Genomic DNA, 24,000 nt, shown 5'->3' with positions numbered 1-24,000 from the left:
AGAGATAAATAAAAACAAGATTAGACATCGATATGTGATCATTTCTTAATGAATAACTGAATATTTAACGGGGTGTCCTAATTTTTTCACATGACTGTATGTACTAAGTCATACACCAAGTGGTGCAGATGTGGTGAGCCAACAAATATTGAAAAAAAGGCAAGTTGCAAGATTTAGCATTTTTTAATGACCATAACTTTTTTCTGAGCAGAATTATGAATTATGAAAAAATCGATATAAAAATATATCTGACTTTTATTACAAAAAAACCTCCGTATGAGTCTTGCATCTGGATCCTCTGTTCTGAGACCCTGATAGTGATGCTGTATTACACTGTTCAGTGTTGATTTAGTATAAGGAGTGGTTCTATATTACACTGTTCATTGTTGATGTTGTATAAGGACTGATGCTATATTACACTGTTCATTGTTGATGTTGTATAAGGATTGGTGCTATATTACACTGTTCAGTGTGGATGTTCTATAAGGAGTGATGCTATATTACACTATGCAGTGTTGATTTGGTATAAGGAGTGATGCTATATTACAGTGGTCAGTGTTGATGTAGTATAAGGAGTGGTGCTATATTACAGTGTTCAGTGTTGATGTAGTATAAGGAGTGGTGCTATATTACACTGTGCAGTGTTGATTTGGTATAAGGAGTGATGCTGTATTACACTGTTCAGTGTTGGTGTAGTATAAAGAATGTTGCTATTTTGCACTGTTCAGTGTTGATGTAGTACATGGACTGATGCTATATTACTGTGGTCATATATTCATGCATCTGCAGTCCCGCACTGTTCCAGTCCCTGGTCTCTTTCTGTGATGTCAGAGGCCTCTGTGTTGCTAATTTCAGAACTTGTTTCATATCCAGATGCAGCAGCAGCAGAATTCCCTGAATGCTTTTCACTCATCCAGTCACACACCTTGATGCAGGCCCTTGCAAGATGAGAGGTGTCAGGCTCTGAGGATATCTCTGCACACACTGTGAAAGGAAACAGGCTGTATCAGAGAGCGCTGGTAGGCAAATGCAACACTACAGTAAAGTAACAATCATTACTCATGCATTACACTTCAGAATGCCCATACTAGGGTATTTTCTACATCCTTTCAACGATACATGTCACATTTCCTGTGCTCCTGTCTCAGACAGTGTTACTGTGCTGTTCTGATGTTCACTGTTGTCAGTGGTTCATCTGGGACTAAATACGGACAAATAGCAAACAAAGAGTCGGAACACAGGGCTGTGTCTCGGTAACCAAGTTAATCTCCAGGGCTACCTTTTCACCTAATGCTTAAAACCTTTAAAATTGTATTTGTACTTTGTTGTTCCTTACCAATTCTTAAACATGGCCAAACTAGACACAGCATATTCAGAGACAAGACACAAGTCATTCTAAGGAGATATCCAGCTGAAGAGCACAGTGCTACCCAGCTGCACATCCCGCCTGACCCAACTGGGTAGTGTGATGTCCACTGGGTGGCGCAGGATGCCTGCATATATCTGGCTTAACAATTGGATAGTGCCTGGCAACTGTATATGTGGTGTCTTGTAACTGGATATGTAGCGTCTACTTTGCAACGGTTTTTGAACTGTTCATCTCTCCATAATCAAGCCTGGACCTGAACACCATTAGGATCTCTGCCTCTACTACAGACTGAGAAGCTATCTCATGAGCTCATTACTGTATTTTTAAAGAAATACATTTTCAGGAATTTACTTTTCACTAATATCCACCAATCTGCCTTTGTATACTCAATGGACTGAAATATAGACAGAAATTCTAGATATAATCTGCCTAGTTTTTTTCCTGAATGAAAACATTTTGCAATTACAAACTGCTACACTGATTAAATAAAACCTGAAGAAAGGGAAACACCAGTCACCCTCTCCTCCACTAGAGCTTTCTTACATACACATACTTCCTACAATAAAAACTGAACATAAAATAGAGAGCAAAAGATTCCAATGTCCAGCAGTTGCTCTCATACGCTCCACCCACCCTGAGGAGTGTTGTCATGATCATAAAATAGTAGTGTGTAGAACTCAAATTTCAAGAAAGGTTCAGTAGATAAGGATGTAATGTTAAAGAAGTTAAGGGTTCCCTTTGTTACTAATAATGTTGACGATATCAGCTTAAGTAAACTCACAGTTGGGGCCTTCCCCCATGCTTGCCGCTCCTCATTGGAAGGCTGGTCATGTCCTGAATCATCCTTCGAAATTGACAGAACATCCCTATTTCTTTCCTTCCCCACTCCTTTTCAAAAGCAGCATCCTCTCTCTCTATCCACTGTTGGGCATGTGTCTTGCTGGCTGCTTCCGTAAGAGTCCTCCCCTCTTCCTCAGAGCCAACAGCTTCTACCAAACTCCTTGATGCACAGAGTATGTCTCCCCCTAGAAAAATGCGTAGTGAGCAGTTCAGCTTGATTCAGAATGGAATGAACCAAACTCACCATAGTGGGGGGTTCCCATGCGGCCTGCCTTGTTTGGTGGAGTGGTGTATTCCTGAATCATCTTCTTTAGGTTCAAGTCTATTCTGCTCCATTCCTTTTCAGGATTTTTTAGGAAATCAGCAGGAGGCAGAATATTGCCTCTTTCTCTACAATCCAAATACAGTTTCTCCAACAGATCTTCTCTCCTGATCCACTGTTCATCAAAGATTTTCATCAGCTCCGTTTCTGCTTCTCTGTGCTGAGATCAACCCCCAGGGTCTCTCTGTCCTTCTCGTCTATCTCCTCCATAACTTCACTTTGTGTCTCAGTCTTGAGAGGAAGGACAATTCGACCTGCTAACATCTCTTCAATCTTCTCCAGCAGCTCTGTGACTTGCATGTTATCCCCCCTTTCCTTATTGCTGAGGACATGGTACCTGTTCCCACATCTCTCTATAAGTATCTGGAGGGCCTGTCCTTCTTCTTCAATGTGCTGCTTGATGGTCATTCCCCTGAAAGTGTCCCCAAAGGTGAACAGCAGTATAGTGTGTCTCCACACTGTTTCGCCGAGAAGCTCCAGGTGTTCCTGCACTGCTATCCTGTGTTTCTCTTGGAATGAAGAGTCCAGATTTATGAGCAACAGGAAAGCATGGGGTCCAGGGGGACACAGAGACACACTAGACAAAATCTGGTCTTTCAGCAGATCTGGAGAATCTTCAACAGGAAAATAACAGATCCAGCCAGGTGTGTGCACCAAAGTGGCCTGCCTCCCATCTATGGTAGCCTGCACCTTCTTACCCTCTAGAGTTTTTATTCCAGGTGCAAACTCCTGTTTGCCCAAGATGGTGTTTCCTGCTGAACATACCTCCGATCCCACCAGCACAATCCTCAGCTCAGGGAGATGTTGTGTCTTCCCTGTCAGAGAGAATAAGACTCTTTATTGCTGTTCACCAGAACATAAATTTCATAGATGTGACATAGATTTTATAAAAACTGCTGGGGTCTCTCATCAATGGTGTCAGATTAGAAATGCCTCATTGCAGAACCAGTGAAACTGCAACTGCTTTTAAGCTCAACTTGGAACTGGGTTTTTCACTTATACATGTATTATTACCATCAATATGTTATGATATTCCACTGAGCACACCTCAACTTTTGACACCAATGTAGCGGCAGGGATCTGGCGAGGCTTGAATTTGGGTCTCCTGGGGTAAAGACAGCTGCACTAATCACTGCACTGAAGATGAATTCACCAGTAGCAGAGCAGCTAGCAGTTAGGCCGCCCTTTGGTCGGACCGCAACTTTGGCATTGTATAATTTCTGACCAAATTTTTCTTCTGGCTGTTCTTAACGAATACATCTACTAGTATTTCAAGTTTGGATACCTGCCAAAATATAGCAGTAACAACTCAATGTTTTGTACAAAAGTTTTCAAATTTTAAGAAAGTTTCATTTTGATCAGACATTTTCCATCTTACAAACTACTTGAATATGCAGCACTTTTTTGTCATGTTCTGACCATCAAATATTAAAAAAAAGAAAAAAGGCAAGTGGCAAGATTTAGCATTGTTTAATGACCATAACTCTGAGCAGAATTATGAAAAAATGATGATTTCAAAATCTGAAAGGTTTCAGGTGATATGGATATGACACGCAAAAAAGTAACACAAACTCCAATTTCCACTCACAAGTGACTTTTTGGGTGCCTGCCTCCCTTTTTAATACCTCTAAATCATCAAATCCAATGAGACTAAAGTTTTGGATATTCTCTATTGAATATATAAAGAACATTTATACAAAGTTTGAGCAAAATTGGAGTGCCTCCCCTACACCTCTGGTTGATTTTTCACACAACTGTAATTTTACTCATAAAAAAAGTAAAATACTGTTTATAATTCAGCTTCACACTCCCCATCTAATTGTCTATTTGTCAGCAAGACTTTCCCAGAATGTGGCCTCTGGTTTAAACAATGAGGGGATGTGGGGATCACTATTTTAATTATTTTAAGCTGATTGCATGCATTACCCAACCCGTATTCAGCAGTAACTCCTCATGCACCAACTAGAAGCCAGAGCCCAGTGCCAAGCCAGTCCCCGTGTTTGCAGAATTTTGAAATGCAGGTTTCTAGCCCTGCAGAAACCTATTTTATCACAAAATCTCTGCCCAACATAATTATGATACTGGATATTTCACCTGAATATTGCAGACGGTGTGCAATATTTGGTCATTACAGTCAGAAAGCCATTGAGATATGGTATGACTGAAATATAGGACAAATACTGACTTTCTCAGAATACGTTGCGACACACGAAAAAGAGCTGCATTTCAATAAGTTGAAACCTTATTTTTAGGAGATACCATTACTTGATTTTATCATATCATTTTGAACTTTCAAAAGGAGCACGAAACAAGCCAATTGATGCTTATGCTTAAAAAATATATATATTACGGACAATGTAATACTTTTTACTTTCTGCAAAGTAGCCAGTACTGCAACAGGGATTGCAGTTAAAACTGTTTAAATTCCTTCAGAACGTGTTTTTGTTTGAGATGTATGACTATGGGCAGACATACACATTATTAAAGGAAAACTCACCAATATAACCAGATGATCCACTTGTATCCATTTCTCAACTTGTTTGTTCTCTCTTTCTCACACATACACACACATGCTTTATTCAGAGTGCAGCTGTTTTGGGTTTGAAGATTCTCACAGGACTGTAGAATCAGCAGCACTGGTCCTCTCCTGCTGTATAACTTCACTTGATCTGAGCCTCAAGTGTTGCTGAGCCTTAAACATTGAACCATGAGAAGTGGTAAACATATTTGTCTGAACAAAATACATAACTTTCCGAACTCTATGTACCTGGCTTCACGTATATAAGTTAATGCTTAACATACTGTCCATGAGGAACTATGAGCAGCATAGTCCATAGGGCAGCTGAATTTGAGATTCCTCCTGTACGAGTGTTGAGGTTTTCAACTGTGGGCCCTTCTCTCTGTTATCCTGTCTGAATAAAGCGACAAATTTGATAGGTGGGTGGATTTACCCACTCCCTCGTCTAATTGTGTATTTGCAGACAAAACTTTCCAAGAATGTGGCCTCTGGTTTTTTCCAACCAAAGATTGAAAGCAAAGAGAGAAATAAATGAATAAATGATTCCACACACAAGTCATCGATCTGTAATGTTTCCAATTGGTTGAAATACACCTATATGGTGTCCAATGCAACCTCTTTACTCCAGGAATACTGAGGTATGACAATAGCCCAAACAAATCCCAAAGCAACATACTGACTTAAACGTGCAGTACTGCACTTTAATGAATGCAATGATGTATTTTCATTTCATTCATGTGCTTCTGCTCTAGCCAGCTAACTCTGGATAATATCCATAAATATTTTACTAATGGCCACTTACATACATACAGTCCTGTAATGAAGCAGTGGCCATTAATAAAATGTCATACAATTTTTAAAAAAGTGTAAGTGGGACAGAAGGCTTCAACTGAAAACTCAACTACCAGCTTTTGCCATTTTTATGTGGATATCTCCAGTGCCACCATGTGGTTGGATTGGGCTAAATCTCTACTGCACGAGTTGTGATCCAACTGTAAATGCACACCCCGAGTTGTGTAACTTTATTTCAAACAGTTTAGGAATCATTAGCATTTTTGTAATAATTGAATTTGAAATTAACTGAATAGTAATTTTGGCAGAAGAAACAAAAACAAAAAAATTGGGTTCCAGCAGCTTTGCTGCTTGGACCCCTAATAATAACCTGGAATGATTGTTTTCTAATGTACATATGCATTTGCACTACATTAAATGAAATAAGGGATATTGCCATGCTGATTGAAGAGTGGCAGGGAGCTTTTAAAATGCCTATCTGTCATGATTAAAAACAAAGTAAATCCCTTTTCAATCCAGTCCAATCTATCCCCAACACCAACACTGCTCTGCCACGGCCCATAAACCCACTGCTTAATCCCAAAGCCATTTCATATCGTGGTCAGGCTGCTTTGCATGTCACAGATTTGCTCTCCCCCCCCACAAAGCACAGCTGCCATTGCTTAACCCATTCATTTCAATTAAATCCCCAGTTCTCCTTTAACATTGAACAGCAGTATTCTTCTGAAAACAGCATTATTCAAGCTAGTAGCTGCATATTTTGTCTACTTAGTGCCAGCCTCCCAAGTCTGCTGATTTCTAATGAGCAGCTATGGGCGACATTGGTTCAGGAGGTAAGAGCAGTCATCTCATTGGTTCAGGAGGTAAGAGCAGTCGTCTCATTAGGTTCAGGAGGTAAGAGCAGTTTTCTGCCAGTCAGAGGGTTGGATCCCGCCCTGGGTGTGCTGAAGTGTCTCTGAGCAAGACACCTAACCCCCAATTGCTCCTGATGAGTTGGTGCCTGGCATGGTGAGTGTGTGTATGAATGGGTGAATGAGAAGCATCAATTGTACGGCGCTTTGGATAAAGGTGCTATGTAAATGCCAACCATTTATATCTGAACAAAGTTATAAACAATAGAGCAAAACATTTGAACATTCTCCTCAATATTACGCAGTAAACCTGGGCCCGGAGGATATTTTTTTGAAACTGACATGACGCAGCTCTCAGCCTCATGGGCTTTGAAGTATTACATCAGGATCAGCACCAGGGTGTTCTGGTTGAGCGGGCATTTACATGTTTTCATGGGGGGTGGGGGGTCTATTCACTTGACTTCACAAATGTAAATTAAATCACATGAGCAATGCATAGAACATTACATTATATTAATGACATTTAGCAGACGCTCTTATCCAGAGAGACATACAATGAGATGAAACTCAAACCCAGGGACAAGTGCGATGAGGACCCAAGAGGAAAGTCCTACCGTGACCACAGATACAATTTGAACCCTTGAATACATCAACTTACCAACTGGCATACCACGGTTGGCAGCTAGAATAGAATAGAATAGCTAGAATACCAGAGTACAACAATAACTATATCTATCTATGGCCTACGCAAGGCAACTCATACACCTTAATAATAAAGCACAAATATACATGCCCAAATAGTAGGACACATTCTCACCACACGCACACACACAGCCAAATACACGGATGAACACAGTAGGATATATTTGCCTGCTGTTTATCCCAGCTGAGCTGCACACTCCATGGTCACCACAAGCATTTCTATCGTCCAGAACATCTGTGCAATAGGCCTGCTCTCACTAGACCTAGAAAGCTATGCCTATGATAATTAAAGTAAGAGGAAAATTTGATTCAATGCTTGATTGTATGACACAGTAGGCCTCAAACAAACCACACAAACAACCCCAGACATCACTGAGACAAGTATGGAGGTCTGTATACATCCATGCACAACCAAGTACACATTTGAAGCAATACTGCCCACCACAGGTCTTAGGTCACCAAAATGGCACCAAAGCTGATGGACATATGGGATTTTAAAGTGAATAGATTTATGACATCACTATTTGTGAATTTATCACAAGGGAAGACCGGGGATGATTACAACAGTTTTTGCCCCAACAGAATGTGTGATTTAATGTCAAATACAAATAAGTTAAATTGAGTGATTAATGAGTTAAATTGTTACAACCTATCCCATTACTGGGGTACAATAATATACTGTCTGTAACAGTGTATATGTGTGTGTGCGTGTGAGTGAATATGTCAGCTGACTACCCATGTACACACAAGAGTGCGTGTGTCTACTGGAACACCTTTGTCTGTTTTTCTCTTTCATTGCCTAGGCACACTGATAAATAAATAAATAAATAAAATAATAATAAATAAAACAATATACTGCCCTAGAAGTTAAATCAGCTGACCTACAATGTAGTGACTGCTAAACAAAAAAAGGATTAGATCAGAATGATTACTTTTGACGCTCAAAATTTTTTTATTTTATTTATTAAAACACCCAGTATTTAATGTAGACTCATCAAACTTCTCCTGGGAGCTCAAAGGTTAATGGTAATTAAATTGGTGATCACATTACCACAACTAATCCAATTGTTCAAATGGATGATGTTACAACCATCCCTGCTCTCCCCAATTCTATTCTTTATTAAGTACTATTGCACAGTGCATTCATTCAATAATTAATTCCATAATTATGTTAGCAAGTGATTTCACACTAGTTTCATATTGCTGAGGGTTCTTTGTTTGTGAATTTCTCCTAATCGTCAGAATATTCCTACCATCAATACATATCCAACACCGACACACGATTTTTCATACACTAATACAAACTCCAAAATAGGATAAGAACGGTGGCTGAAAAGAATAGGCCATTTTGGTCAATCTATTGTTTAACTTATTTAACGGAACCAACTCGACTAAACTACGTCTGTTTGCGCTCAAATCAGCCAACGCTCACCTCAAATGACTTGGAAATTGTAGATGTATGCAGTTTCCTTCATGGAGCGCTGGTTAGATAAAGACGCCGTTGATATGATGGAGTAATTCTAATCAAGTGGGCAAGTACACGACAGGTAGCCTACACTACGTTGTTGAACCCCGGTAGAACGCACTTTTCATTGCTCCCAACTTTCTAAGCCACTTTCTAGACACAACTTTCGAGCTAGACGCATCAAACCAAGTCTGAACTGTCCGATCTGCGAACAGTGTACTTGTACAGCTACAACTTTCCTAGATTTCGAATCATTAAAAAATATATATCCCTAGTTTTAACTGCTTTCTACAGACATCTTAACAGATGACGGACGCCGCAGGTAGCGTTTATCCTCAAATAACATTCAGCGCGCACGTTCACGGGGCAGCTTAGCATCAGCAGTAGGCGAAGAGCTGATGCGCGCCCCCGCTCCAGCCGAGAGTACCTTTGATAATCGAGAAAGAGAGCTGTAGCTGCACTCGCTAGAGTTTGCCAAACGGGGGAAAGGATGCTACCGTGGTTGTCGAAAAAAAGAACATACAACCGAAAACAAGAAGGATAAACGTATGAGGAAACCCCTGTCTTATAAGAAGAATGAATCTCAACATACTGGGAAGTCTTTTACTTTTGCTCGGTTTTCAGCACTGTTCGCCACGTAAGTACAATGCCACAATTGGAATTTATGGTTTGCCATTATAAACAATTAAATTACATCCTTCTAGTTACTATAGCCTGCCAAATGCCATTGTTAGTAATTGTTTTAATTACATTGATTTGATTAAATTGATTAAATTAAATTCAATAATACATCCTAAACGAAACAATGTTAACAGCGAATGCTAAAAGTCAATATTCCAACTGTATCCAGAAAGCAAGCCCTTATCAAGGCAATCGCGCGCGGCCGTTGCTACCTTGCTGCTGCTCACCCTGTTAAATCGCTCTGCATTGCAGTGTTTTCGCCTCCCGAAATGTCTGTACGAAAAGGTATATCTTGCGCCCACAGCAATGAAGACTTGTGGGCACTCGTTGTAGTGTCTCATGGAATAAAATGTTTGAAACACATAACGGGATGTTTCTGCTTCGTCAGATGACGGTGTTGTATTTTGGTGCATGGCTATTGCCGTGCACGGTCCCGTTTCTTAAAGTCCCCTTGCGGGACCAGCCCATGCAGCAGAAAACGTGCTCATCACCTGTCCTAAACCTGGTAAAAGGAACACTGTGGTCTGACAAAAACAGCACGAACAAATTATATGACCAACGAACATCTCAGCAAAAAGAAATGCAATTGGTGTTACAGCGCATACTGCGCATAATTTGCATGACTTCGTTTTCCCGGTGAGAATCAAGATGCAGAAACCCCCGTGACAAAAATAAAAGGTCATTATTGTTCAGTGCGAGCAAAAGGGGTTAACTAAGCACAACTCATCCGCTTATTCTGTTCTGTGTCAGATTTTGTTTTGATGGTATCATGGAATTAAAAATCTCCTGGCGAACATGACAGCGTGCAGCCTCTAGGCTATGCTCTGTGTACTTGTGTAATGCTGTTCGAATGATATTCATTATCACTTCACATGGTATATTTTATACAAAGGAAACGTTACCTGTGTACATACATTACATAGTGTATCTTTTACATTTAGGCTAATTGCTTATCATTATGACAGTCATATGGGCAGATAGAACTGCATAATTTTGTAGGCTATTTTCTAAAGCAGGGGAGGGGGTAATATTGGTTCATATTTTTGCTGGTTTGAGATTGTACCGTCATCATTAGTATTTCATGTGAATTGTAAGACTTTACCTCACGATTTCACAGTAAAAGGGTAATGAAAGTGACCAGGTGTTTTGTGTTGGGTGTTTGTGGTGATTGTGTTTGCTGCATGTGTCCTTTTATTTGGCAGTGTAGAAACGGTTCTCTTGTTTCTGCGACTCTGGCAGAGAACCAATAGATTGCTGTGAAATGCAGCAATTAAAAATGGAGACTTTGGCCGATGCTAAAATATTTTGTGATTTGTACCGAAACATAGAACAGGATAATTTGGGCAGGATATGACCTCTCTCTCTCTCTCTGTTAGTTAGGCTTCTGTGTTTTAAGACTCAACTGTAAACTCACCTCAGTTGGATTCAAAATAATTTTACTATTGAATCTTTTATCACTTATATGTTTTTGGCATTGTATTTTTAATAGCATTGTATTTTAATGTCTTTATGTTTTGTTTGACTATGTGCTAAAATTAATAATAATAATAATAATAATAATACTAATAATAATAATAATAATAATAATAATAATAATAATAATAATGTTGAGTTCTATAGCTTCTCCTCATGGCCTTTGTGTGCCTGTCAGTGTAAATACCAAGTTATATACTATGTCAAACTACTTTGGATTAATAAGCACTTTTGCAAGAAGCCACTCCTGCTGGAAATATTTTCAATTCAGTGGTCATGTTTGTCATGGAAAGTTTCTGAGAACAACTTTCAAAAAGGAGCTTCTACTGAACATATTAGTTCAAACTTGGAAGAGATGTAATTTAAATGTTTTACTGTTGATTAGCTGTTGTTCGACCAAACAGAATTGGCAAGATGTGACTGTGATATGATTGCTGGTGCCAGGCCTGGTGGTTCCAGCATCTCAGAAACAGCTGCTCTCAAAATTTGCTGAGTAACAGCAATTACATTTCAGCAATGTAACAACAATAAATGACTTGTAGGCACTGCACTGGAAATGCATTGTCAAGTTTGCGTTAGGATCCAATTGTTAGACCATGTTCAAAAGGTTAAGGCCACCAACTTGCTTAGCTAGCTCAGTGTTAATGTAACGTAAGATGTTCAATGCAAAACAAGCGTCACTTGTCATCAATTTCAGCCACTGCGTTCTCAAGTTCATATTGATTTATTTTGTCGTATTGAATGTGCTGGCTCCGGGTTTAGTGCACGCCTCTGGGATGTTGCTCAGAACCTTTGTTAGACCATGTTAAGGCAGTGGCATAACAAGTGAACATTCTAATGATACATTCTAATCACATTTGTGATATTTGTGATGTTGGGCCAGTTCTGGAGTGATCACATATTTCAGATGGTATTACATTACATTGTTTTACATGAATGCAGCAGACACTCTTATCCAGAGAGATGTACAGTTGATTAGACTAAGCAGGAGATAATCCTCCCCTGGAGCAATGCAGGGTTAAGGGCCTTGCTCAAGGGCCCAATGGCTGTGCGGATCTTATTGCGGCTACACCGGGGATTGAACCACACAGGCAACCCTACTGGTATGCATGAAAGGGTTGAGCGAAAACATTTGCGAAATATAAGTTAATGGGGAGCAGTTTGCAGATGTACAGACAGCTTCTGAATACCCAGCTCAGATTAGACATGTTGAAATCAAAATTAATCTTTTCCTCAATTTATTCTATTCTTCATAACCATACGAACACATCTTAAAGTATATATTCCCGAAAATACAAACATTGTAATACTTTTGCACCCAAGTTTTTTTCCATCCACTTCCTGGAAAATCCGATTTTATGAGATTTGATGTCATCCTGTACTAGTGGCCATGTATTTACGTGAAATATCTGTCAATATTCCATTCCCCTCCAAGCAAAATCCTTTCACGTAGCTGGCATTCTTCCACCCAGAGCCATAGGCTACGGCTCCGCTTCCTTCAAATGGTAAATGGTTGGAATTTATATAGCACCTTTATCCAAAGCGCTTTACAATTGATGCTTCTCATTCACCTATTCATACACACACTCACACACCGACGGCGATTGGCTGCCATGCAAGGCACCAACCAGCTCGTCAGGAGCATTTGGGGGTTAGGTGTCTTGTTCAGAGACATTTTGACACAGCCCGGGCGGGGGATCGAACCGGCAACCCTCCAACTGCCAGACAACTGTTTTTACTGCCTGAGCCATGTCGCCCCCATTGAAACAATTGCCCCCAACTTGGTGATTTTAGACAGATGTAGTATTAATTCATGGAGGGAGAGGTAGGTTGACTATGATAGGTGTGTCATAGTCTGACTAACATGATGATCGCTTCATAACCTTTTTCTTTTCCGGCAGTGGTGGTCAGGGTTTTGGGTGCTGCTAGGGTGCTGTGCAATACGTAATCGTGGCTTCCTTCATCCTTTCGGTTTTTTAAATTCCTGATTGTCTTTCAATTGGCGACTGTTAACATTAAGCCCAAACAAAACGTACATTTTCTGGGGCAGCATGTTGAACACCAAGTTGCAAACCATGGACGGAATAACTGACGTAGGTATGGTTTGCTGGGTAGGAAACGTATCGTTCAACCCAGAAACTGTAGCAATTGAACGTGTCCCAGGTGAGGTCACATGACATGATTTGCCATGACCCTCTATGTGACCTGGGTGTGCAAGGCGTATCAAAGGCTTTGCCATGCATGATATCATCAAACACTGATGATCTTCCACAAGGGGTAGGTATGTCCTTTATATGGAAACCTGGTTTACAGAAGGTGGCTCATGTGAAGGATGTCTTTTTTCAGCATTGTGTGATGTCATGGATACCAATTTCACACTGCGGGCTTGATCCTGACTGGAGGAACCTAGGTTATTTATGTAGGTACTCTCCAATTCATTGGACATAGGTGAAACGATTTGCTTCTAAGAAACAGACCCCGGCACACTTAAAACACTTAAAGGTCCCATATTGTGTATTTTTCAGTGTTTTATTTTAGCTCCTGTTATCAGTAAGAAGGCATTTTTGTGATTTTAAATACCAAAAACGATCTCTATCCAGTTTTAAATGCCCATTCTCCAGCGCCTCCCTTGAGCATTTCCAAGAATAGGCTGTTTCAGTGACTGTGTCTTTAAGGCTAATTGATATCAATGAACCTCCATTCTGATCGCCTGGCTAGCTCCAACTAAATGAACGAGCGCTTGGATTTGTTCTGGCTACAAGGTGGGCCGCGCTGAAGCAAACAAGCGCATTGTTGTGATGTCACTTCTTCACGGAATTCCGAAGGGCTCATTTAAATGCAGATTTTCTTCATACGGATTGTGTGGATTTATACGGGAACTGTGCGTTTTGATAATTTCACAGTATATTTAAAACAAATTTATAATCCCGTGCTGTTCATTAACCATGGTACTCTATGCCAATTTCTTACCTCCAGATCACTGTTCCCCACATTCGGTTTTAAACACATTTCCGAAATTAAACCAGTGGTCTCCTGGGATAATCATTCATTCTGTGTTAACATATATAAAGCTTTGCAGAAAATGGTTATGGACAATGTATTTGAACTCTGATAGGGATACAAAGATCTGTAGCTGCATTAGCTTTTGTAAGGTGTCTCATGATAATTATAACTATAAATCATTTTTCCCACTTCTCATGTCCTGTTCAGATGGGCTAGCCCACTCATTGTTTCTGTTGTTTTGTGTTGTGGACTACAAGAAGGAGAGGAGGCAGCTCTCTTGGCAAGTGTGATGAATCATGCACAGAGGGTCTTGAATGGCAGGCATAAATAATCGCACAGAGGATCTTGAATGGCAGGCATAAATAATCGCACAGAGGATCTTGAATGGCAGGCATAAATAATCGCACAGAGGCTCTTGAATGGCAGGCATAAATAATCGCACAGAGGCTCTTGAATGGCAGGCATAAATAATCGCACAGAGGCTCTTGAATGGCAGGCATAAATAATCACGCACAGAGGGAGAACTTTCAGGCAGAAATGTATTCATGTTATAGACTGCCTAAAGAAGTTACTGGATCAGTGTGACATCTTTTCCCATAGTAACAGCCATTTCTTCCATGTCTAGAAATTTGTGGAGTATAGCACTATTGAAATTATTGTTGTCCATTTGTCCTTTTTATGTCTTGGTCTCAAGCCTCTAGGCTCGAGACTCAAGCATATTCTGTTTCATAAAATGGGCATGTGTTACAGTGGACAAGCAGGGTGGTAAGGCACTATGTCTTTGTGAGGGTGAAGAGATTAAAGAGAAGAATGAGGATTTCTTACTGAGTGATATATTGATGGCAGAGAGGATTGCATTGTGGGGGAAAGGTGAGACGGCAGCAACGGGATGCTCCCTTCTGTGCTCCTGCTGTATGTTCAGTATGGTGGAGGGCCTGTCCTCTAGCGTGGTGCTGTTGGTGCACTAGTGGCAATTGTCGCTAGTGCTGATTTAATGCTGATTTCACTCTTTGGCCTCATTCATGAGAGAGGGCTTTAAACACAACCAAGGGTATTACCAGACCTGGGCGAAATATGTAATTGTTTTGGATTAAAATATTTTTCTGTGCTCGGTTGTATCAGGGGAGGGGGGGGTAGGGATGCAGTAGCAGACCAAGGGAATCCACAAGTTAACCCAGAGGGTTAACCACTAATATCACCAAGCAATTTTAGAAAGGGACAGGGAAAAAACAAATAGAAGAAAACACTTAACAATCTCTCGGCCTACTCACTGAATCTTCGGTCAGTGGTCTATAAAAATAATTAAGGAAACACCATCATGGTATATCTATAAGAAGGGCAAAACAGAAAGCCAAAATGGGAAACCAAGTGGAAAGACACACACAGTAAATTAAACAAACAAAAGACGAGGACAAAATGCCCTCCACAGAGCTAAGAAGGGGTTCCGCTAAGAGAACCCACCAAACGGTGTCCAAATTTCGCCGATAGGATTGACACGGTAACTACTGTGGATTTGCGTACCCCTACACACTAGCGCAACAACACAGGCTAGCGCTCTGCATCAATGTGCACAGAGCCAGGGAAACAGATACCTTTATAGAGCTCACACAGTTGAGCCCCATCAGGGTTTTTTGTGGGCAATTGTGGTTGCCAATTTGGTTGCCAATTGTACCCCAATTCTATTCCAATCCCTCATGTGGCTGTGGATACACCGCAACGGCCCCATCGCTTGACGGCCCGGGAGGATCAGGATATTAGAGGTGCGCCTTCTTCAAGCCACATCGTCTCAAGTTCCCGCGACCGTGAAAACAGGGCTCTTCTGTGGCAGCCAGACATGCCCAAACCGTAACACTCCCACCACCCGTGTTTCACACATAAAGAGGCATGCTTTTGGTCTTGGGCAGTTCCTTTTGGCCTCCACACTTTGCTCTTGCCATCACTCTGATGCAAGTGTATCTTCGTCTCATTTGTCCACTCTGTATTCCACAATATACAAAATTGTGGAGCCCGGAGCCAAATCAAGAAAATCTCCTCTTTGTCCAAACCGTTATCGACGGCCCTGTATATCTAGTGAAACTTTGAAATCCAGGAAGAGATTTAGAAGGAGTAGTGCACTTGATTAAATGCCAAGGGCAGGAGTAAATCCAGATAATCTGTGGTCTCCCCACATTATATCAATGGAGGAATTAAGTTCCTGGCAGTAGGTCGTGCAGTTTAATGTGTTTTCTGCTTTTCAGCATACTCTATTGGCTGTGCTCCAAAGGCAGATGAACCCACAAATAGTCTTTCAGTTGGGTAGAGTTCATCACAAGGCCAGTTTAAAAATGCAATGTCTTTCTTAAAGGCATTTTTTAAAATCACCGTCAGTGTAGCCAAATCTCCAACGTGTGTTACCCAGAAGGTAACAGGCACTCAAACTCCACCCTTGAATGCAGACGGGTTTATGGGCGATCCATGACACTCCAATGAAAATACGATGTTTATCACAGCATACAGATATCACGGAACCTACCTTGGCTAGCCTGAGCGATGTGAGGACAGCTCTGACTTTGCCAAGTTACTCAAAGTCAGCAATCGCCATCAGCCATCGTTTTGACATTCTACCAGCTCCATTGCAGCCATCGCCATTATCAATACATCGAGCCTACCGTTGTGTTTTGCTAGCTCACTTTACATTGGATGTTGAGACCTATGATGTTTTCACTCATTAGATTAAGCAACGATGCTCTGGTTCAGTTGTAACCAGCTAATTTAGCTAACTAGCTAATCTAAACTAAACTAGCTAGTCTAAGAGACCAGCTAAATTACAGACTGTGATGACGTAGCCGATGTGAATAGCTGCCCACTTTATAATTTGTATGGATTTAAATGAGAAAAAACAAGCTGAGCAGCTACATTTCTCATTAAAATTAATTCACAATATGGGAATGAAAGCGGGTGTCAACCATTGAGAAGTTATCCCTGGTGATTCTCTAACTTTGACACTGCCGTCAAATGTGACGCGATGGCTACAGTGGAGCCGCTGTCATTAAAATGGATTCGCTCTCTCAGCTTCCGATGGCTGATGGCGATTGCTAACGTTACAGTTTTGAACCGGAATTTACTGAGGAACAATTGCAAGAGCGAGAGGGACAAGGGGTCCAGGAGGGCAACTTAGCAACGAGTAAGTAAATATCTAGCTATCAAGCTGTATCAAAATCTTGGCTATGGATACTTCTTATAAATAACCTTCCTATTACTGCAGACAAATTTGGTAAGTACTTCAGGATGTAGCAAGGGTTCATCCTGAAGTTATTATTGGCAGTGATGCAAACTCTGTGTTTGGTTGTCCATGTTCCTCCGCTGTCTTCCTCTGTAAATCCTGGTTAAAAACTGTAAGGTTGTATTTCTTTGTCAAAAATCAAAAAGGTCATCCTCTTACTCGGCAAAGTCAGAACTGTCCATCCTATCGCTCAGGCTAGCCAAATACGTTACAGTATTTTCTTGGAGTGTCATGTGATCGCCTGGATGGGTGGCCGTCCATAAACCAGTCTCTGCGTTCAAGGGTGGAGATTGAGCGCCCGTTACCTTCTGGGTAACGCAGGCTAGAGATTCAATCTTTGTTTTGTTTTGAGAAGTTTTGCCACATAGTTAGGAAACGGCTACCCTGACGGTGATTTAAAGAATGCATACACTCATAATTTAACCATTTAACCCAAATAAGCTCAACCGAAAAAAGCGTGATAGTGCTCTTTTAGAGGAAGTGATACCCAGTGTGTTTTCAAGCATCTTCTGATATATTTAAATGTTATGAATATCCTATCGGTTTTCCTGTTTGTCCCTTGAAGGTTTTATTAGAAGGAACATTGTTGGAATGTTGTTTGGCTTTGCTGTTACTGTTAACATCAACATACTATTGTAATGGATTTTTAAGTTAGCAGAGTTCACGGTTATGACATTTCAATACTTTGGGACATTTGTCAAAAGCCTATGGACACGTGTCATCCACTGTACAAGTCAATGACATCTTAATTGTGATTTGAGAATCAGCCATTTTATAAGATTGTGCTGTGGGTAGGGAAAATAGGTTGGGGATAGAAACCTTGTCACCAGAGTCCTGTTTCAGGTTTAGTTGGCTTTACAGTCTGCAAACAGAAGACTACACAACAAGTTAGTGGGTCTTGATTTCAGTACTGAGAGCCTTTCGCCTTTTATAGACAGGCAGCTGATTATCCAAACATATTTAATCTGTCCCTCTGGCTCTGAGATAATTGGTTGCCTGATTGAATATGGCTGCAGAGATACTGAGGCTAGAGTGGAGGGCAGGGGTGCTGATTCTCTCCTGGCCTGTTAGTGCTGTCGAAGGTGCTGAGGTTCTCCTCTGTGGGTGACGTTGGCCCAGGTGGTAAGAGCTGTCGCCAGGCTAGTCGGAGGGCTGCTGGTTCGATCCCACCCTGGGTGTGTCGAAGTGTCCCTGGGCAAGACACCTAACCCCACAAATGCTCCTGATGAGCTGGTTGGTGCCTTGCATTGCAGCCAGTCGCTGTTGGGGTGTGAGTGTGTTTATTAACAGGTGAATGAGAGGCATCGATTGCTTTGGATAAAGGCGCTATATAAATACCAACCATTTACTGCTGGTGAAGGGGACATAAAGAGTCAGCATTGGCCAGATACAGGGAGGGGCAAGGATTCTGATTCCACAAATACTGTACAATACAATACTATTTTAGCCTTGACAAGTAAGAAATAATTAAACACTTCAGTTTTTGTTTCATGCACCATTTCACCAGGAGATAATGTTTTTTCAGGGTTTTAAAAGCCAACACCCTACTAACCAATTTGTCTGTTTCAAGACACTTTTTCAATATAGGCCTGAAAGCTTCAAATCCTGTTGAAACAAAAATGATTATAGCCTGAAAACATTACAATCCTACTGAAACAACAGGATTATATACTGTCTGGCTCGAAAGACTAACAAATACAAGAATGCCCCCTCCCCCCTTAAAGATAGTGCATTGTGGGATATTTAACATTTTATAGATCTTGTGGTATGTTTCATACTGCAAGGCCTGGGACTGTACTGTAAATGGTCCTCTGCTGACAGAAAGAGTTGGGTGTCATCGGCATAACAACGATATGACATGCCATGCGCACTGATAACACGGCCAAGGGATCTGGTGTAAATGGAGAAGAGGAGGGTGTGATTGCCTGAAGGGGGTTTGAGGGGATAGGGTCGAGGGCACAAGTAGTGGGGCGGTGGGAGAGCAGGAGGTGAGACACATCAGTATCTGTAAAGGGGAGAGAAAGAGGAGAAACGGGGCAGGCACAGAAAGGGAGGCAGGCACGGAGGTGGCGGTGGTCGCGAAAGTGCTGCGGATGTCTGCATCCTTCTCGTCGAAGAACACTGCAAAGTCATCAGCAGTGAGGGAAGACTATGATGGTGGGGGAGGTGTGCTGAGGCGAGAGGAGAAAATGGAGAACAGTTGACAACGGTTAGAGGTGGAATTATGAATTTTTGTTTGATAGTAGTTTCTTTTGGCAGTGGTGATAGTGGAGGAGAATGCGGCCAGGAGAGACTGGTGGGAAGAGAGGTCCGATGGGTCCTTTGATAGGCTAGTCCTGGAGGAACGTAGAAGGTCGGAAACCCATGGGCTGGGAGGGGAGGATCGAGCAGGCCTGGACACAAGAGGACAGAGAGAGTCAAGTGGTGATCAGACATGTGTAGAGGGGTAACAGTAGGGGAAGAAGAGGAGCAGTTCCTCACAAACATCAAGTCTAGAAGGTTTCCAGTCTTGTGGGTTGGGGGAAAATGTTGCACGGAGAGGTCAAAGAAGGGGAGTAGTGGTAGGAAGGCAGCAGACTAGGAGCCTTCCAGGTGGATATTGAAATCTCCCAGGAGGATCAGTGGGGTGCCATCCTCATGACACTCTACTCAGCGAACAAGCTGAGTAGAGTGTCAAGCTCATCAAGGAAACTTCCCAGGGGACCTGGAAGATGATAAACAACAACAATATAGAGTTTACCGGGGTGAGTAATTGAGACAGAGTGGTATTCAAAGGTGGATAGGTATAGGTCAATGAGGGGAAACACAGAGAATTTCCAGGAGGGGGAGATCAACAAGCCAGTGCCACCTCCATGACCGGATGGCCCTGTGAGAAGGAGGATGAGAGGGCAGCAGGGGTGGCGGTGTTATCTGGTGTAATCCAGGTCTCGGTGAGGGCAAGGAACTGTAGGGACAAGAGGGAGGCATAAGCAGTAATGAAGTCCGCCTTCCGTGTAGCAGACCTCCATAGTCCCCGTGCAAGTGTGAAGTTGTCACAGGAGGTCAGTGTGAGGTAGCGGAGGTTGGTGGGGTTCTGTCGCCGTGGAGGGCTGGAAGCGCCATGGCGTAACTGTGGTGGTGATAGCACTATGTGGCCTGATTGGTTGTTGCAGCCTTTCTGACTGGATATAGTTGATTTACAGGTTCATCCTAGCACACATGTACAACGCTAATGTGTAGTATTATTACATTTATTGTATCATGACCTTGACCAAGATAACCTTCATAAAGCAGCCTTCCTATAGCTACTAAATAATGTAGTAATACAGTGCATTCAGGTTCTTCTGAATTTGCTTTCTGCATGTCTCATATGAAATTACAAATCCATAAAGTCATCCTCCTAAAAAAATGTAAGTCTAGCTGTAGTGATTAGTCACGTTGTTATTCTTATGTATAGACATGTATAATTCATCTCCTCTCTCTCTCTCTGTCTCTGCAGGAGAGTGTGTTGATCCAGTGGTTGGCCCCCTCTATGCATCCTCATTCTCAGCCTCATCCCGGTATAACTTTATATACTCTCCAAACTTTGCCAGATTATACGGTAAGTGTCATAACTAATGGAGGACTCACTTATGTTTTGGTGCAAGATAACTTTAGATATTAACATGAGCACAAGCACAGACACCAGTGAAAAATTGTGAAAAAATGTGGTCTAGGGTGGGTAGAGTCGGTGTGTCCATCTTATTTGCATACAATATTTTCTAACCAATTACTGGCTTTGAAAACAAGCCGTTAAATTTAATCGATAAATCTGTGGCCTTCAACAACTGAATATCTGACACTTTTCAACCAGTTTTTTAAGCCAAAATGATATTACACCTGTCCACACAATTAATCAGATTCCAACGTTTCCACCATGGCCAAGACAAAGGTGCTGTCTAAGGACATCAGAGATTGTAGACCTGCACAAGGCTGGGATGGGCTCCAAGAAAATAAGCAAGCAGCTTGGTGAGAAGTTAACAATTGTTGGAGCAATTATTAGAAAATGGAAGAAACACGAAGTCACTGCCAGTCTCCCTCGGTCTGGGGCTCCACGCAAGATCTCGCCTTGTGGGATATCAATGATCATGAGAAAGGTCAGGGATCAGCCCAGTACTACACAGGAGGAGCTTGTTAATGACCTGAAGGCAGTTGAGACCACAGTCACGAAGAGAACCATCAGTAACACACTACACCGTGAAGGATTAAAATCCTGCTGCGCGCGCAAGGTTCCTCTGCTGAAGAAGGCACATGTACAGGCCCGTCTGAAGTTTGCCAAAGAACACCTGGATGATCCAGAGGAGGCTTGGGAGAAGGTGATGTGGTCCGATGAGACCGAAATAGAGCTATTTGGCATCAACTCGACTCGCCGTGTTTGGAGGAAGAGAAATGGTGAGTACTACCCCAGGAACACCATCCCCACTGTGAAGCCTGAAGCTTCAAGTTGCCAAGCGACAGCCTCGGAACCTTAAGGATTTGGAGAGGATCTACAAAGAGGAGTGGACCAAAATCCCTCCCAAGATCTGTGCAAACCTGGTGAAAAACTACAACAAACTTCTGACCTCTGTGCTTGCCAACAAAGGTTTCTCCACCAAGTATTAAGTCCTATTGTTCTATGATCAAATACTTATTTCATGTGAAAATATGATATTAAATTAGTAAACTTTATATGAGGTTGTTATTGTAGATTATCTTTGTGATATTCTGTCTCTCAATGTTAAAATGTACCTATGATTAAAATTCTACACAGTTCCATTCTTTGTAAGTGGGCAAACCTACAAAATCAGCAAGGGATCAAATAATTATTTCTCCCACTGTATCCTGAATCAGCAGTCTCCGTGAACAACTTTATGTTGTGTCCAAGGCTAGTGCAAAAAGTGACATAACCTGGAGATTATAGGAACAATTATATTTTGAATCCTAAGCAAATGTGATGTGGTCTGATGAATCCTATACCTACACCTGGATAGGTTTATGCTCACAAAAAGCCAAAGGAAGCCCTTTTGCTACAGGACGTGTTACCCTTGGTGGTGGATCTGTCATGATATGGGCTGGCATCTCATTTGTATCATTGGGTCCGTTAAATGGTCATATAATGGCCAAGGAATATGAAGCAATTTTACAATACCATAATGTCATTGATCATTTATGGGACATTTTGGAGTGTTGAGTATGACGTAGATTTTCACCACCTTCATCCCTTGAAGAACCGGAGGCTTTCTTTCTTGAATGACGGTCCAGTATCCCACTGCACACAGTTGAGAACTTGTATGACAGCATTTCAAGAAAGACTGAATGAAAATAGTGGTCCTACTCCTTACTGGATAGTCCTGTACTGTCATATTATTATTTCAATGCACGCATGTGTATTTTTTGTACAGGAAGTAGTGGGTGGTCTCCATCACCAAGGGACCGGCAGCCGTGGCTCCAGATTAACCTGAAGAGGAAGTACCGACTGGTAGCCATCTCCACCCAGGGCACCTTCAACTCCTACGACTGGGTCACCAAATACACCCTGCTGTATGGAGACCGGCCAGACTCCTGGACCCCCTACACCCAGAGAGGGGGAAACTCGGTAAACCTGGGACACAGAAAGAACCGGAAGGGGTGGGGATATATGCAAATGTGTTGTCATTATTTAGTAAGATGTTCTGTTGGTTATATTAAGAGGCTGTGACAGAGACGGAGTGACAGTGTTGTATATTGATGTGCTACATTTTCATGCCATTTTTGAAAATGTATACCATATTTATACCATAGAACAAAATATGGAATGTATTGTATGTAAGTGCCCAGATTTGTGCTAAAACTGTTTTAATCATACCACAGAACAAAAATAGCTGTAGAAAGTTCTTTGATATGCACGTCTGTGTCAATGCTGTGTCATGGATATCTGCAGCAGGCATTTATCATTCATCAAACATGAGCCGAAAGAAATGTACCATTAAGTTTTCGGATGTCAGTTTTTTTGTCCGATCCGGATGGACTTCATGAGTGGCCTAAGCTGTTCGTATTGTATGTGGAAATGCACATGGTGGTAAAGCTTGTTTTGTGCTTTTATTATTCAATTCATTCATGTTTCATATCATATTTTGATTTAGAGTAGCAACATTATTGACACTCTAGGCCAATTGAATATTATAATTATTCATATCATCTAAAAAACACAACTGGATTCAACAGTAAAATGGTGACAGTTTCATCCGCCCTTGGTAATTCCAGGCAGCAACTTCTCTCCTACAATTTCATAACTTTACCTCCAGTTTTATATCAAACCATTATTGTTGTACCTGTTCTATAGTATGTGGAACTCAAGACAGAGTTTACAACAACAGCAATATCCCCAGTGTGTATACAGCACGTACAGTAGCACGGCACGTACGCAGTTCATGTAGCCTATATAAACAAAAGTAGGCTAATTAGCAACAAACTATGTTTAGTTGTTAGTTTGGCACATTGCTTTATGTTTCTCCAACAGGACAATTTTTCAACAGAATAAACAAGAACAATAATAGCGAGTTCAAGTTCAAGTTTATCATATGAGAACATCATGGCATAGAAGATGTTGAACTCCTGAATTTTAATATACATTTTAATGTTCGCAAAGACAATTACTAAGTAGCTGTAACACACACAGTTATACAATAATTCAAAAAGAGATCAGACCATGTGTAGGCCTCACAGCATAAAGCAAAAGTATTTTC

At 41.4% G+C, this 24,000-nt stretch overlaps 2 protein-coding genes across 2 annotated transcripts in view; one reads left to right on the top strand and one right to left on the bottom strand.

The window, feature by feature from the left end:
• Positions 1 to 2,666: 2,666 nt before the first annotated feature.
• On the bottom strand, positions 2,667 to 5,059 carry LOC133114174 (GTPase IMAP family member 4-like). The gene is made up of 2 exons (XM_061223345.1): positions 5,029 to 5,059; positions 2,667 to 3,346 (listed from the first exon to the last, which is right to left on the bottom strand). Exons 1-2 carry the CDS (start codon positions 5,057 to 5,059, stop codon positions 2,667 to 2,669), a joined length of 711 nt encoding a protein of 236 aa, XP_061079329.1.
• A 14,312-nt stretch (positions 5,060 to 19,371) lies between these two features.
• LOC133114173 (contactin-associated protein 1-like) overlaps positions 19,372 to 24,000 on the top strand; it is a 44,535-nt gene continuing 39,906 nt past the window's right edge. The window contains exons 1-3 of the mRNA XM_061223343.1: positions 19,372 to 19,444; positions 20,757 to 20,858; positions 22,678 to 22,871. Coding sequence (XP_061079327.1) covers positions 19,372 to 19,444; positions 20,757 to 20,858; positions 22,678 to 22,871 — 369 coding nt within the window. The remainder of the gene's footprint in view (positions 19,445 to 20,756; positions 20,859 to 22,677; positions 22,872 to 24,000) is intronic.

Source organism: Conger conger, chromosome 16 (assembly GCF_963514075.1).
Source record: "Conger conger chromosome 16, fConCon1.1, whole genome shotgun sequence".
Taxonomy (NCBI): domain Eukaryota; kingdom Metazoa; phylum Chordata; class Actinopteri; order Anguilliformes; family Congridae; genus Conger; species Conger conger.
This window is presented reverse-complemented; position numbering and strand designations above follow the sequence as displayed.

Excerpts from the sequence above, each read along its gene's own strand:
- LOC133114174 (XM_061223345.1), bottom strand. The coding sequence starts at position 5,059 with ATGGATACAAGTGGATCATCTGGTTATATTG. Across the intron at positions 3,347-5,028 it reads TGGATCATCTGGTTATATTG|GGAAGACACAACATCTCCCT; the intron begins GTGAGTTTTCCT and ends TCTCTCTGACAG.